General features: G+C 33.5%; 1 protein-coding gene across 2 annotated transcripts; it reads right to left on the bottom strand.

Moving 5' to 3' along the window:
• Positions 1-20: 20 nt before the first annotated feature.
• Positions 21-6,604, bottom strand: LOC107642768 (nicotinate phosphoribosyltransferase 1). Of its 2 annotated transcripts, XM_021122960.2 has the most exons (16): positions 6,335-6,604; positions 5,902-6,111; positions 5,650-5,797; positions 4,589-4,708; positions 4,344-4,478; positions 4,196-4,257; positions 3,814-3,889; positions 3,159-3,260; positions 2,705-2,821; positions 2,458-2,516; positions 1,931-2,105; positions 1,430-1,564; positions 1,245-1,343; positions 843-951; positions 418-530; positions 21-331 (listed from the first exon to the last, which is right to left on the bottom strand). In XM_021122960.2, exons 2-16 carry the CDS (start codon positions 6,096-6,098, stop codon positions 254-256), a joined length of 1,725 nt encoding a protein of 574 aa, XP_020978619.1. In that variant the 5' UTR covers positions 6,099-6,111; positions 6,335-6,604; the 3' UTR covers positions 21-253. The 2 variants fall into 2 exon arrangements, with proteins under 2 accessions (XP_020978619.1, XP_016201726.1); XM_016346240.3 differs by lacking the exon at positions 6,335-6,604 and having other exon boundaries at positions 5,902-6,321.
• Positions 6,605-15,593: the final 8,989 nt, after the last annotated feature.

Genomic DNA, 15,593 nt, shown 5'->3' with positions numbered 1-15,593 from the left:
AGTTGATACCATCCTGAAAATTAGTCTCTAAAAGATCTTTGTTGCCTATCATTCATATAATCAAACATTCCGATTATGCAATTTGCTTAATTACAAAAGATAATTAATTGCTAATAATGCTTAACAGAATGGTTCCAGCACAAATATACAGAGCAGTATTATCTGAACGTTTTGAAGACCATTATATATACTAATTGGATAAGAGGGATTTCTATTGTTATCATTACGAGGCTTTGCCACTATATTCGCCTGATTATAGCAACTCCCCAACAGGTGCTTCATTGAGCCACAGGAAATGGATGAAGTCATATAATTTTCCACTTACGCTGACCTGCTCCAAGTTTTAAGTGAAAAATGTTAATATAATTCAAGGCAAAAGTTACTGAAAACAATTTTAAGCAAGGTCAACTATGAGACCTTGTATGGAGTTGGATTCAGCCTCCTCATGTGGTCAGGTCGCATTTTCTCAAGTTGTTGGATACATCGTTCTCTAATGTCCTTTAGAGGAGGTAATGGTTCTGTCTCTTTACCTTCATGTAAACATTAAAAAATAAAATAAAAATAATAAAGTTACCTTAAGCTGATTTTACAGAATAGATGATGGAAGCTAAGAAGCTTCTTTAATGGTAATACATTTAGCAATCATAGCATTTACATATGAGAGGGTTAGGTGGTATTTTAGCAGATTATAAGGTATTAAGGTTACATTTTTTAGCAACCATAGCATTTAAAATTATAATAGAATAGAGCTGGTTAACTATTAACATGGTGGGACGACATTAATAATTATGAAGTTGCTTCAATTTACAAACCTATTCTTTATTTATATCTTCTTCTCTTACCTGAAGTTCCCGCACTGTAACATCTTAGAAGCTCCTCAACATGCTGTGGCACCACGTATGCTCTCTTGGACTCTTCAAAGGGATGGCGGCACAGGATTCGTTCTCCCACCTATCATATATGTATATATAAAAAATACAATTGTCAAAAAATAGTTATGTCTATGTCTGGATAATATATGGAACTGGTTCTTTTATGGATGCAACAGTTGCTAGCCAAGAAATGGAAACTTGAGAAGGATTAAAATCTTGTCCCCGTCCCTATCAATAATTTTATCTAGTCTATACTATTAAACCTGTACATGGCTGTGACAGTATAAACATTGAAGGGACGAAAGAAAGAATCACAAAAGGAAAGAAAAACAAAATGATGAAGATAGTGTCAAGCACAGATTAAAAGAATACCTTTGGCGGGGGTTCATCTTCTCCAGTCATTATGTCTACAAGGGGATAGCTTTCTTTCCCATACAATCTATAAATTTTCTTCTTACATGGAATTGAGACCTAAAACAGTGAAAGGAACAGAATATTAGTTAATGCAAATAGATGATCCCACCAAAATTTCTGTTTATAGTGTTGATACTTGATACCTTTGATACATCTTCAGAAAGCTTAATACGAGGCTGCTTATTTATCTCGACCAGCTTGAAAACAATTCCCAGAGCAGCTTGAGCATAACATGTAACCAGGTATGTCCCAATTCCATAGGCATCAACCTCATGACCCTGTCCAGACAAACACAGTCTCTTAGATGTCTTTTTTAATATTTCATTTTTATCAAAATATGAAATAATGCCAAACTTTCACACATATACTCCGTATAGATAAGTCTTTGCTGTGCTTCTAGTTGATTGACTGGAACTTCACTGATGGATGATTGATTCGCAGAATGTGCTTGTAGTATTCTGCTAGTATCTAGTATAAACTATATATATTGAGATTTCATGACAATACTATCCATCTTGACTTGAATCCACTTTGGTCTTAGTCTTATTGAGTAGCTTTTTATACTTGATTTTTCTTTCATTTAGTAACTAAAATTCTTAGTATTGTTTGGATCTATATAATTTCCAGTTTGCAGTGAGAATTACCTGTTTATTTAAAGCATCTAAAGTTTCCTCATTAAGATCATTACTAGCTGTAATACTAGTCTTCCCAAAGCCAGACACTGCGAATTCCTTTTCAATGCAGCAAAAGATCTTCCTGGCTTGACAAGACAAATAGGCAAGGTCACCAGAGTCCAGTCTAATGCCAACTGCTTTGTATCTGCACCACAAAGCAACTAATGTTTTATTTTAGGGGGTTGAGGATGCTTAGACACTATTCGAAAGCCAAAACCAATCTGCAATCCTTAAAGTGAAAACAAGGAATGCTTAGAAACTAATCAAAGCCAAAACAAATCTGCAATCCTTAAACGAGAAACAAGGAACACCAAGGCATAATAGAACATATTAGCTAATAATGAAGGAAGTAATTCATGGAAGGAAAAACGAATAACAAAATTGTGTGTCCCGATTAATCAAAATCAACAGGGAAAACTAACAAACCACAATATGAAACTTCTAACCAAGTATTGACAATAAAAATGAAGGGGAGGAATAATCAACTTCGGACATACCCTAACTCATTGAGAGCTAATGCAACTGCACAGAAGTTGGGGATTCCACTTCTTATGACCTGCCAAGAAATGCAAAGGTGATTATATGGAGAAACAGTTAAGCTATACTAAACCAGAAGTAATTCAGAACAGCGAGATTTGCACACAAGGATGGAACATTGCTGGCCAAAGCAATGTTGAGAGATTATCATTCCTATTTCCTATTAGCAGGAAATAGAGATTTACTAAGAAAATATTAAATACTTACATCATAAGTGTCTACAAGGGCAAGAAAGTTATTAGGAAATGCCAATGCATATGATATGAATGCTGACAGCTCACTTTGGTTGGTCTCAGAAAAAACACCCCGTAATGATTTTGAGCGCTGCAGGGTGGGAATACAACACACATTATACACTGACAAATATTCTTGATCTCACGACTTCAGAATATAGATTAATGCTATAATACTGATAAATTGGAACAGCCGAACAAGTATTTAGAAGGGAAGAAATAGAGATATTTAAGAGGGAGAACCAATAGTTATGGTGATGCTTAACCAAATAAAGATACAGGTCTGCAAAGATAACTCAGAACACAACAATTAGAAAATATTCAACTTGGCTTGTTAATCAAGTAACTCTAAATGACTCGCTTTATGAGTGCTGCAAAAACAATTGCGGAAAATAGAAAAATTAAGTTTGCAAAGACTTGCATGGTACCTGAAGTTTGCTTAGCCATGCTTGAACCAAACTAACAAAATCTTTACATGTACTTTTACTAACTTTTTTACGAAGTGATTTGTCTTTAATCTCATCAAGGGTCTGCAAATCACAGGAAAAACAAAGCACTAAGCAAACGTAACAAAGCATAAGAATAATGATAACATAAAACCCATAAGGATATGAACAAACTCTGGAAGGAATCTATATCAATATAGTCAGAGGATCTATCTTATAATTTCAAGTTTCTCTAACAACTCTATTAATGATATCATATATAAAAGCTCACTTTTTACTCAAATTAGACCACCAAATTTGTCACTTTTGAATCACGATGTTAATTCTTATGTATTATCTGCTCCTTGGCAATTTAGCATTACAGTTTCCAAAGACGTCTGGCATTTAGTTTCTCTAGGATATAAAATATGGACAATTTAACATACAAATCAAAACAATATCTCTATTTGTTAACAGTTATAGACATACTCGCACTAAACACCTTATCAGATGTTGCTGAACTTTTTCTTCCATTCAAATGTGATCTCTTTTTTTTTAGTGGAAATAATCAAATAAAATTATGCCATTTAGCCTATATAGGGTTTATATACAACAAACTAAATGACAAATATAAGCATCATATAAGATGGTTATATACCATAAATGAGCTAACAAAGGCATGAGAATGAGTGCCGCGAAGGGGAATCCCAAATAACCTTCCTGCTGCAACATTGCTAAAAGGGGGGAAAATAAGTGAATTAAAACGAAATTCAGAAAGGGATAGTTAACATGTTATATTAAAGCATAATTTACATGCTTTACTGACACAACATAACTTGCCATCTTAGATAAGCAGCAATTGTTTATTTTGTGTTATGAAAGAAATAAAGTAGTTCGGTTCGAGTCATATTTAATTAGAACTAATACCAACTAAATATCAGGCATGTGGTAAATGCGATTCTAGTATCATAACACTAAAAGGATCCTTCCTATTCAAGGGTCAAACACACTGGAATTGAAGTTGTTTTCATAGATAATACCTTGTTGCATCAAATCCTCCAATATAGCAGTATTTTGATGCTCCCATTCCACCATCAGGCCCCTACATTTAAAATAAGATTCTTTTGATGAGTGTGGAAAGTCTACAAAATTCAGTGCACCAATTTTCCATTTTAATCATTTAGTAACCTGAGCCCTTCGCAGCCCAAACTCAAGTAGAGTTTTTGATTTTCCAGCTACAAAACGATGCCTTGCAGCATTCGTAGTAACTAATGATGCATAGTTAATCAGATTCACAAAAGGAGTTTCCAGCAATTGAACAATCTGACAGAAAATCAATCAAGTAAAATCTTAAAATAGATCATCTTGTAAAGAAATATAAATTAGAAATTTTATAAAATAAAAGGGATTATCAAATGGTAACGGCTACTGACCGCAATAGGACCTTCAACTCTCATCAGCGGTACCTTCGGAAAAACAACTGACCCCTCAGGAATAGCATATACCTCAACATCAGAGCAGTCGATTCCCCTCAGATATTCGAAGAAGCCATCCTATGGTTTAATGAAAAAAATTACGAGTCAGACTCCATTTTGCAGGGACAATCTGTATAAAAGTGCCACCGCCCACCAGCATCAAAATTTGCACAAAATTGATGTAACTAAGATCATCAGCCTTACATATGACTATATGCAATCAACTTGTCCAACATAAAAATTCAGAACAATGACAATCTATCTGTTGCATCCCCCCCGCGACTAAATCTCCAAAGTGGTCTCTCGATTCATAGCTTTCACCATTTTAGTCCCTCAAATTTAAAATTACCTATACTGGTCCCGATATTTAGTTTTGGGCACCATATTGGTCCCCGGACCCTTTCTAGTACTGAATCAGCGAACTAAGTGCTGAATTAGCTCTCACTTGACACGCTGGACACATGGCTAAATAGCGTCATTTTGTTTTGGCACTCAAAAACAAGAAGAGGAAGAAGAGTTTATATGATGTGCAAATCATTATATCTTTATTCGTTCTCCAAAACGACCTCTTTTGCCTTATTTAAGAGATAAAACAAAAAGATGTTATTTAGCCATATATCTAGCGTGGCAAATCAGAGCTAGCTCAGTATTTCGTCCGTTGACTCAACATTGGAAAGGGTCTAGAGATTAATATGGTGCCTAAAATTGAGTCTCAGGGACCAATATAGTGAATTTTAAATATGAGGGACTAAAATAGTGAAAGTCGTAATCTCAGGACCACTATGGGGATTTAGTCCACTCTCTTTAATCTCCTACTCAAACTGTTACAACCTAATTCCATTTGCTTATAGCTTCACGACTTCCAAAAATATGGGGAAAAAATCAGTTTGTTAGACTTGAATTCATGTTAGAACTTCAATTCTTCACAAGAGTTCATCAAATCAGGGTACCCTAACTAGCACATTATAACGCCGAGAATATCATAGCCAGCAGGCACAGGGAAAAGAAAAAATGTTAACCTCACAGGGAACATGTAAACAACTCCTGATAAAATCAATGTCCTCCTCAGATAGCTTGTAATTGGAAATGAGCCTTATGCATTCTTCCAAACCTGCAAAGATAGTATACTCCCCGCCAAACGGATTCTTCCGGAAATACAAATCAAACCTGAAAGACAATCACAAACACGATGATGATTCAAAACTTGATCAGTCAACGAATCTTACAATAAGAATAAATCGTAATTAATGGATTCACGAACGGAAACTTACACAGCACGTTCTGCATGCTTGCCAGCTTTCCAGTAAGTGTAAGCCATGGTGAATTGGTAGAGATCGGTGAGGAGTGGGGTCACCATCGGGTTCGTGGGTCCTGGTATGCCCCGACCCGAACTGTTCTCGTCGGATCCATTTTCCTTCATCGTCGTCACTTCTTCGTCTGTCTTCTTTGTGTTATCATTATTCTTCATTGTTTTTAATTTTCTATGATTACGAAAATAAAGAAAAGAGACAAGCAAAACTAAATTTGATTACAGCGATTTGCCAGGTAGCTTGGAAGACTAAATCGTAAATGGACTGATATTATCGAAGAATAATAATAATTAATAAAAGAAATGGATTAATATTATTCATTATTAGAGGAGGAAGAGAGAAGAAAGAAGTGAACAAGCAGCACGCGCCACAGAGAAATTTGGAACTAACTAACCAACTAAATAATAAAAGGAAGGAAGTGATGAGGCTGATAGTGGATTGATTGAACATTTGAACCTCAATCCTCAATGCCAGTGCCCCCTGCCACTTGTTCCTTTCCACGCAGATTCCCCTTTCCCTCCACGTGTCACTTTCTCACCATCCTTGGCAGGTGCATTCACCATATCCAAATCCAGCCTCCAAATTTTGACTTCCATTTTTTTCTTTCTTTTTTTTTTTTTTTGTCATTTTCATCGATTAAAATTGAAGTGTACATGTTTTTTACATGCGCACGTTGAATATAGACAGACAAATAAGTCTGAATTAAACCTAGAATTTTAACCGATTTATATTAGTTGAACGATGAATTCACTTATCTGTTTAAATAAATGTTAGAATTTTAAATTTATTTTGTATATATAACAATCTATTAACTAGATTTTTAAATAAAATTAGAATCTGCAATAAATAAATTAATTATTGACTTGTCAAATTAAAAGATACTATAAACAACAAAAAAATCTATAATTTTAAATCTGTAAATACAATATATTTATGCTATATATGATTTGCAATATTGTTAGAAAATTAACTTGCTTTCATGGCGAGTGATGCAGAAAGATTCTTTGTCTAATTCTATCCTATTTTGTGGGATAAAATCTTAATTTTTTTGTTAAATAACTCAAAAAATTTATTAAAAAAAATTTAAATAGTGACATGTTATATGTATATTTAAAATACAAAAGTGACATTATACATATACATAATCTTCAAACAACTATGCTGCCATATTACGTATTTAAAAAGAAGATTAATACTCAGTCTTTAAAATTATATTTGCACATCAATCTAATTTTTAAAATTTTAATTTACTTAATTTGATATCTAAATTTAGTATTTATAACTTAAATTGGTTTTTGACTTTATTTTTGTCGCAAATTATTAATAACATATTGAAATAGACCGAATGTTATCTGATATCTCATTAGATTCTGTAACAACTATTTAATGTGACATTTAAAATTTTTTATATATTAAAATATAAAATATATATTAAAAATAAATTATATATATATATATATTATATATATATATATATATATATATATATATATATGAGCTAATTTTTATGTATATATAATATTTTTTATTTTTAAAATATTAAACTACTTAATACATTTATATTTTTTGGTGACAAAATTTTATATTAAAAATCATTCAAAGATGAAAATAATGTCATCTACTCATATATATTTATATGTGTGACAAATACTTAATTTAGTCAAAATAAAACTTTTTTTTTGTTGTCTGGAAAGATCCAAATCCAAAACCTATGGATAAGAAGGAGAGACTAATATCATCAGAGCTATTGGCTTGGAGGCAAGTAGAACGTTTTTTTTGTCAAGGCTGCCTAGACCACATATCTTTTATCAAAGGGTTAAAGTATTAATTTGGTCTCCAATGTTTAGTCCAGTCTTAATATAAGTTTTAATGTTTTAAACGTTCTATTTTTATTTCAAAAATTTTTAAATGTCGTATTTTAATTCTAAAAAAGTTTTAAGCGAGTTTAATGTTATCCTACCATTAAATTTAATACAAACAATTCACATATTAAAAAGTCAATAGCATTTAAATTTCAGTATGTAAATAAAATTGATTTACCGACGATCACTAATATAAATTTTTCTTTGATTTTGAAGCGTTAATGATTGATTGTTAGGATTTGAAGTTTTATATAAAAAGAAAATTAAGGAGAAGAAGTGTTACAAGAAGGTTTTGATTATATTTTTCTAACACATAAAAGAAGATATAACTTAACTAGTAACGTTATTAATGTCCACATCACTCATTCTGTTAACTATTAGTATCAAATTTAGCGATAGAAAAATATTAAACATGTTTATCTATGTCTTTTGGATACTAATTTTTGAATTTATCTTTATCAATCAACTTCAATATCACTTTTATATACAGTTATCCATGTTTTTCTCTTTGCTGATATTTGTATTGTCTTTTTATGGTTGTGATTGGTGTAATAACCTATCGTAAAAATGGTCTTTTCTATACATTCATCTTCAAGTTCATCAAGTCAAATAAAATAATCACATCTTATCTCTTATTTCTGCTCCACACAAGATTGGAAGAGGAAAGATTGAATCAGCATCAACCAAAATTTCTATTAACAGTGGAGGCACAACAGTTAGTATACACATATCTTATAATGCGAACACCATAAGAACTATCTATTTGGATTCACCATCGTTCGTGATTTTAGCAGAACAATATCCATACTATGGTAATATTTGCTACTATTGAAAAAATATTTTTTTTCTTGTTTCTCTTCATTATACCTCCAATAGAAGATCCAATGGTATCACTATAAGTTGTTCTCCTAGTATGATTGTCTCGATTTACCCTCAGTTTGGACTGAACTTCATTTCTCACTCTTCGATTTTGCAAGCTACTGCAATTGGGGTAAGAGATAGAGTTCTTTTAGAAACTAGAACATCCAATTTTATTTGGGATTTTTAATTTTCTTTTTTAATTTGTAAAAATAGATTATTTCTATCTAAATGTCATTAAAGAGTTCACCTTATCATACTACATAGCCACGTAGGCACTAAATTTAACAAAAACGGAGTCCCACTAATGGCATGTCACTTTTGTCCATCATTACCAATTGTTTAGGGATACATTAAGTATTTCAATTAATTAGGGTATACATTTATTGTTATAACCCGAATCAAGCCATGACTGGCGCTCAAAGGGCAAGTCCTTCAACAAGCCAATCGACCAAATTTTCAGAAAAATGGACAGAGTCGCTTTGTTTCTAAAACTTTACCAATATGAATATTATCTTCCTGTATCAATAATAAACATCCATTTTCAAAAATAACAACAATATATTTCAAATATATTCGCAAACCAAACATATCAAAGTTGCATCATATATACTAAGTTGATAACTAAAGTATATAGTTGAATTCATAAGTAAGCATAACCAAATCATAATTACTATCTAATCAGTTCGAGACTCAAAATAATATAACCCAAATAAAAATCCTGCCTGTGACATATGGAACATTGACAAAATCTAGATTTTTGTACGAAGGTTCCATCACATAAACACAAAGTCTTTGAAAAGAAGAAGGGCCCACCGAAATGAATAAGATCTACTGTGGGACAGGTGAAATGGAACCTGAAATGACACTTGTATAACTGTATTTGAAAAATATGGGAATATGATAGGGTGAATTTTGCAACTCAGTGAGCAAATATTATATCTATAACCCACACGAGACAATACAAATTTTACCTTAAAAGTTATATTTCTTTTCAGAGATGAGAAATTCTTATTAATTAATTATGCAAACAAATAGATAAATAATTAAGCGGATGAACTGAAATGAGAGTTCTCATTCCAGAAGTCAAAGTCAAATTTAATTGAATGTTACACACTTGGGCGGCTCCACCTCTAAAGGTAACCCTTTCCTCTAGTGTGTCCTAGAGTATAACAGATCCAACGTGTGGCCTACACGTTAGGCTAGCAATACCTCTGCTAGCTGATGTATAAGCCAGATGCATCTAGGTTAACGTCATAACCGTTGTTAACTACGGTTTCTAGTCAGAGTCTTTAAACCAATCCAAACCAAATCACATATAACAAATCTCGAATGCTTGTAACATATTACTAAATTTCATAATATATATATATATAATTTAATTAAAGTTTAACAAAGTCAAATAAAAAAAAACATGTATGCTTTATAAAATATATAAATATCATCTCGTGTGTATTTTTATAAAATTATGAGTTTTTTAAAACTTAATATTCATTCTAATAATTCAAAAATCACAACAATCAAATATTTTCAAATGCTAAAAATAATTATTCAATTTAAATATTGATAATAATATACTTAAAAACAATTATAGAAATAATATCTACTCACAACTTAGTTCCACATAACCAGAAGCAACTTTGAACGTGCCAACGAATTACCAAATGATGTTCAGAAACTCTACAACTCTAGAAATATGACAATGATAATATTTCTGAGTTAATAATATTGTCAATTAACATAATCTTATTCAATTTGACAAAAGCCTCAAATTTCCTAACCTAATAACCCTAATTTTGAATTTAAGTATACCCTAAGTATAAGGATGATGAAAATTGGAGATATAACTAATTATTGAGTCAAAGAATTACCTTAAAGCCTCAATAATAACCGAAACTCAAAAATTGAATGCTTTCTTCACTCATTAAAATGAAAATCCATGATTTAAGATTGTGAGAAATTTAAAATTTTTTTTGGGTATAAGTGATATATTAAAATGTAGATAAAATAAAAGGATAAAATAAAATCTAGTGTGTTGTAGTTAGGTAAAGATTTTGGAATAAGAAAAATAGAATGGAAGAGAAGATGAATTAGAGGAGAGGATTGAGTTCTTTTTATTTTTTGAAAAAATGGAAAAAAGAAAATGAGAGACAGAGAGGGTTTGAGGAAAAGCAGGAAGAGAAAAACAAGATTTAAGTGGGGGGTATATGCCCCCACGTGCTTCTCTCTCCTTTTTTTCTCTTCGGTTATTACATTCTCTCCCTCTTAAGAAATTCGGTCTCCGAATTTTAAATTCATATACTATGGTAGTTGTGATAATTACCTTCAAACTCAAACGAATACGGATACTTGTCGCGCATGACATCCTCAACTTCCTAAGTTACTTCTTCTTTTGCATGGTTTTTTCAAACAACTTTTACAGAGGCTATCTCTTTAGAGCATAGTTTCTTTACTTGGCGATCAACTATAGCCACTGGTTCCTTTTTAAATGATAAATCTTTCTTTAGATTTATGGTTTGTGGTGCAAGCACATGAGATAGGTTAGGAAGATATTTGCGCAATATTGACATGTGGAACACTGGATGGATCATGCACAACTCAAATGGCAACGCCAAGTGGTAAGAAAATGCACCTATTCTATCCAATATCTCAAATGGACCAATATAACGAGAACTAAACTTGCCTCTTTTTTCAACCCTCATCATTCCTTTCATAGGTAACACTCTAAGAAATACCTAATCACCACTGAAAAATCTAACTTATGCCTTCTACTACACTGGGCTATTATTAAACTTTCTCTTATTAAGTGAACTTTCTCAACTGCATTTTATACCAAATTTAGCCCCCAAAACTTAACTTTACCAACATCAAACCATCCAATAGGTGAGCTACGTCTTCTTCTATAAAGAGCCTCAAATTGTGTCATTTGAATGCTGGCTTGATAACTATTATTATAAGAGAACTCAATCAAAGGTAGATAGTGGCCTTAAATTCACCAAATCTTTATTTTTCATGAATTCTCTATCTTGCATGCTTTTTCTTCACTTTTTTTATCCAATCCTTACCTCCTAAACCTGAAATCACTAAACAAGCATATCAAGACATTGGGTGGAATCAAATTGAATTAAATTTAGCAAATTAAGGACCTAAAAAGTATGTTTTCACTCTTAAGCACAAATTAGGAGATATTCACAAAACTATGCTATTTCATTGAATAAATGTGGGATAAGTTGATAAAATCCACTAAATTCAACATAAGATAAACCCTAAAATTGGGGTTTATCAAGTATCTCAATTTGTTGTAATAACCCAACAGGCCTTTGATGTTTAGCTTTAACCTATTGGCAAGTTAAGCAATGAGAAACAAAAACTCCTATATTTTTCGTCATGCCTTCCCACTAAAATAATTGTTTCAAATTGTAATACATCTTGTTGGAGACTAGATGAACTGTGTACCTAGAATTGTGAGCCTCCTCCAAAAAGCTTTCTTCAAGTCATGGTTATCTGGCACACATAAGTGATGACCACAACGCAAAACATCTTGATCAAGAGAAAAGTATGAGTTCTTTCCATTGCGAACATCTTCCATAAGCTTCCTTAACTTTGGGTCATCACTTTGTGCAGCTTTAATCTATTCTATCAGGGGGGGGGATGGGCTCGGACATGTACTAAGAAAACTCCTGACGATTTTCTAAGGTCAAATTGGATTTCACCAGCCTTCAATTGGTGAACTTTTTTAACAATTAGTCTCCTTGCGAGAGTGATATGGGCCAACTACCTATAGACTTTCTACTAAGGGCATCCGCTACAACATTTCTCTTACCAGGATGATACAAAATGGTACAATCATAATCCTTTAGCAACTCCATCTATATCTTTTGTTTCAAATTCAAATTCTTTTGTTGGAATATATACTTCAAACTCTTGTGATCTGTATAGATCTCATAGATCTCACCATAAAGTTAGCGCTTTCAAATCTTCAAAGCAAAAATGACTGCTATCATTTCTAAGTCATGAGTTGGATAGTTTTGCTCATGCTTCTGGAGTTGTCATGAGGCATAGGTAATAACTTGGCTATGTTACATCAATACACAACTAAGTCCTATCTAAGATGCATCACAAAAGACTGAGAATCCCCCAGACCCGGAAGGTAAAACAAGAACAAGCGCTAAGGCTAGACAAGTCTTAAGCGTCTGAAAACTTTTCTCACAAACTTCTGACCATTGAACTTTACATTCTTCTAGGTTAACTTAGTTAATGGTGCAGAAATTCTTGAGAAGTCCTTGATGAATTGTCGATAGTAGCCGACCATCCCTAGAAAACTACGGATTTCCATCACTGTAGTAGGCCTTGGCAACTTCTAAATGGCTTGAACTTTTTTTGGATTCACTATGATTCCGTCTTTCGATATGACATGTCCTAGAAATATCACTTGATCAAGTCAAAACTCACATTTATAAAACTTAGCATAGAGCTTGTGGTCCCTTAAAGTTTGCAACACAATCCTTAAATGATACTCATGCTCCATAGTACTTTTTAAATACACCAAAATGTCATCGATGAAGGCGATAATAAAACGATCTAAGAAAGGTTTGAAGACTCGGTTCATCAAATCCATGAAAATTGTTGGCGCATTCGTCAAACCAAATGACATTACTAAGAACTCATAGTGTCCATAGCGAGTACAAAAGGTAGTTTTTAGAATGTCTTTCTCTTTTATCTTCAATTGATAGTACCTTGAACGCAGGTCAATCTTAGAGAAACAGGTAGCTCCTTGAAGTTGATCAAACAAATCATCAATTCTTGGTAATAATGGATATTTGTTGCGAACAATTATCTTATTGAGCTGACGATAGTCCACACATAGTCGCATCGTTCCATCCTTGTTCTTTACGAATAGAACAGGAGCTCTCCACGGAGAAGTGCTAGGGTGAATGAATCCTTTCTCTAGTATGTCTTCCAATTGAACCTTTACTTCTCGAAACTCAGTTGGAGCCATACGATAGGGAGGAATAGACACAGGCTGGACTCTCAAGGCTAATTCTATGAAAAATTCAACTTCACGGTCAGGTGACATTCCTGGAAGCTCATCAGGAAACACGTCAGGAAATTCTCTAACTATAGGAACTTGACTAAGACTAGGCACTTTAGCATCAACATCTCTAAAAACTATCAGAAATTCTTGGCTCTCGTTATCTATCAATTGCGTAGCACTCATAGATGAGATCATGCTAGCTAAAGTGGGATAATCGTCACCTTTAAAAACAAAAGGTGAGATACCCAGAATGTCAAACTTCACAGTTTTGGAGTAACAACCTACATTAGCATGACAAGCTGCTAACCAATCCATGCCTAAAATGACATCAATATCTTCCAGTAGTTCTAAGAGGATTAAGTCAGCTAAGTTATCAACCATATTAATTCTAACAACATAAGACCGAAACATGACTCAAACCACCGTAGAGACTCCAAGTGGAGTGCCAACATGAAATGGGTGAGATAATAGCTCAAGTTATTTATCGAAATGAGATGCCAGGTATAGAGATATATATGAATAATGAGAACCCGTATCAAATAATACTCGAGCATCTAAAGAACAAATTTGTAAAGTATCTGCCCCACTGCATTAAAAGCTTAAGCATCCTGATGTGTCAAAGCGTACACACGTGTCTGACCTCTCCCTCTCTGACTCCCTCTTCTGTTATAAGTCTGACTCCTTGTCACCTGCTCCTCTGCCACTAGGACCAGAAGAATTTTCAATAGACATAATTGAAGATGATGACACTAGTGTTGTAAGACGTGTAATACCTAGAGCAAAACCTCCTCTAGGATTTTGACAATCTCTCTTAAGATGACTAGGTTGGCCACAACTAAAACATGCTCCAGTAGCCTTGAAACATATACCGAAATGGTAACTCCGAAACTGCTGGCAGTAAAATTGAGTTGGTGTTGTCTTATTAGAATCCTGTGCACTAGATTGAGAGGTACCCTAATGAAATGTCTTGGACTCGAAACACTCATGGGAGTAGATCCAGAAGAAAAAATCCTACCAAAATATATTTAAGGACGAGCTTGATAACCCGAATAACCTTGTTGATTGGTGTGACCATGATAAGACTGAAATCTCCCTGAACTAGATCTACCAGAATATTGTCCCTTCATCTTGAGCTTCTTACCAACATCCTTATAAGCATTTTTTTCTGCTATCCCAACTTCAATTCCATAAGCAAAGTTTACAATTTTCTTAAAATACATGCGTCCGACTTCAGGCATAAGAGCAGTGAACATATGTTCTACCAACCTACAAACGAATCGACGAACTTTCATCTCTTTTGAATTCACCAAGTAAGGAGCACTCTTAGAAAGTCTAGTAAACTCCTTAGCATACTCAGTCACTGTCATATTCTCTTGCCTTAATCTTTCAAAGGCAATTGCATCCTCCACTTTCTTGTTAGCCGAATAAAATTGAGCAAGAAACTCCTTGGTGAACTCTATTTAAGAAGAGGAAGTCCAACTGCTTCTTTGCTCTCAAGAAGATATTCATACCAATATTTTGGTGAACCACGCAAGTAGTAGGATACTAACACAACAGCTCATTCTTTGGTGCACTTGAGAGCCCAAATAGCTTTCTTTGCATCCTGTAGATATTATTGTGAATCTTCATCCAAGGAATATCCATTGAAAGTGGACGAATTCAACTTCAAATACTTCTCAATTGGCGGCTCTTGATCCCAAACAATTGATGAACTCTTTGAGGTTGAAGATTTGGCACATTAGGAAGTTTTGCTTTGCCCCTATTTTGATTTGTTAGGGATTATAATACCGCATTAAGGGTCTAATTCATTCTTCTCATTTCAGCTGCTAAGTCCGCTTGAGCCTCTCCTACTGAGGGGTTCTCTTGAACTCTCTCACGGGGTATTCCTCCACCGTGTC

This window comes from Arachis ipaensis, chromosome B5 (assembly GCF_059453495.1).
Source record: "Arachis ipaensis isolate K30076 ecotype BB chromosome B5, ASM5945349v1, whole genome shotgun sequence".
In the NCBI taxonomy this organism is placed as follows: Eukaryota; Viridiplantae; Streptophyta; class Magnoliopsida; order Fabales; family Fabaceae; genus Arachis; species Arachis ipaensis.
Note: the sequence above shows the minus strand (reverse complement) of the source record. Positions and strands in the feature narration are given on the sequence as shown.

Bases quoted from the DNA above. Each gene is read 5' to 3' on its own strand.
- LOC107642768 (XM_021122960.2), bottom strand. From the start codon at position 6,098: ATGAAGAATAATGATAACACAAAGAAGACAGACGAAGAAGTGACGACG. The intron at 2,822-3,158 runs GTACCATGCAAG...CCCACCCTGCAG, and splicing joins CATGGCTAAGCAAACTTCAG to CGCTCAAAATCATTACGGGG. The intron at 531-842 runs GTAAGAGAAGAA...GTTTACATGAAG, and splicing joins TTACAGTGCGGGAACTTCAG to GTAAAGAGACAGAACCATTA.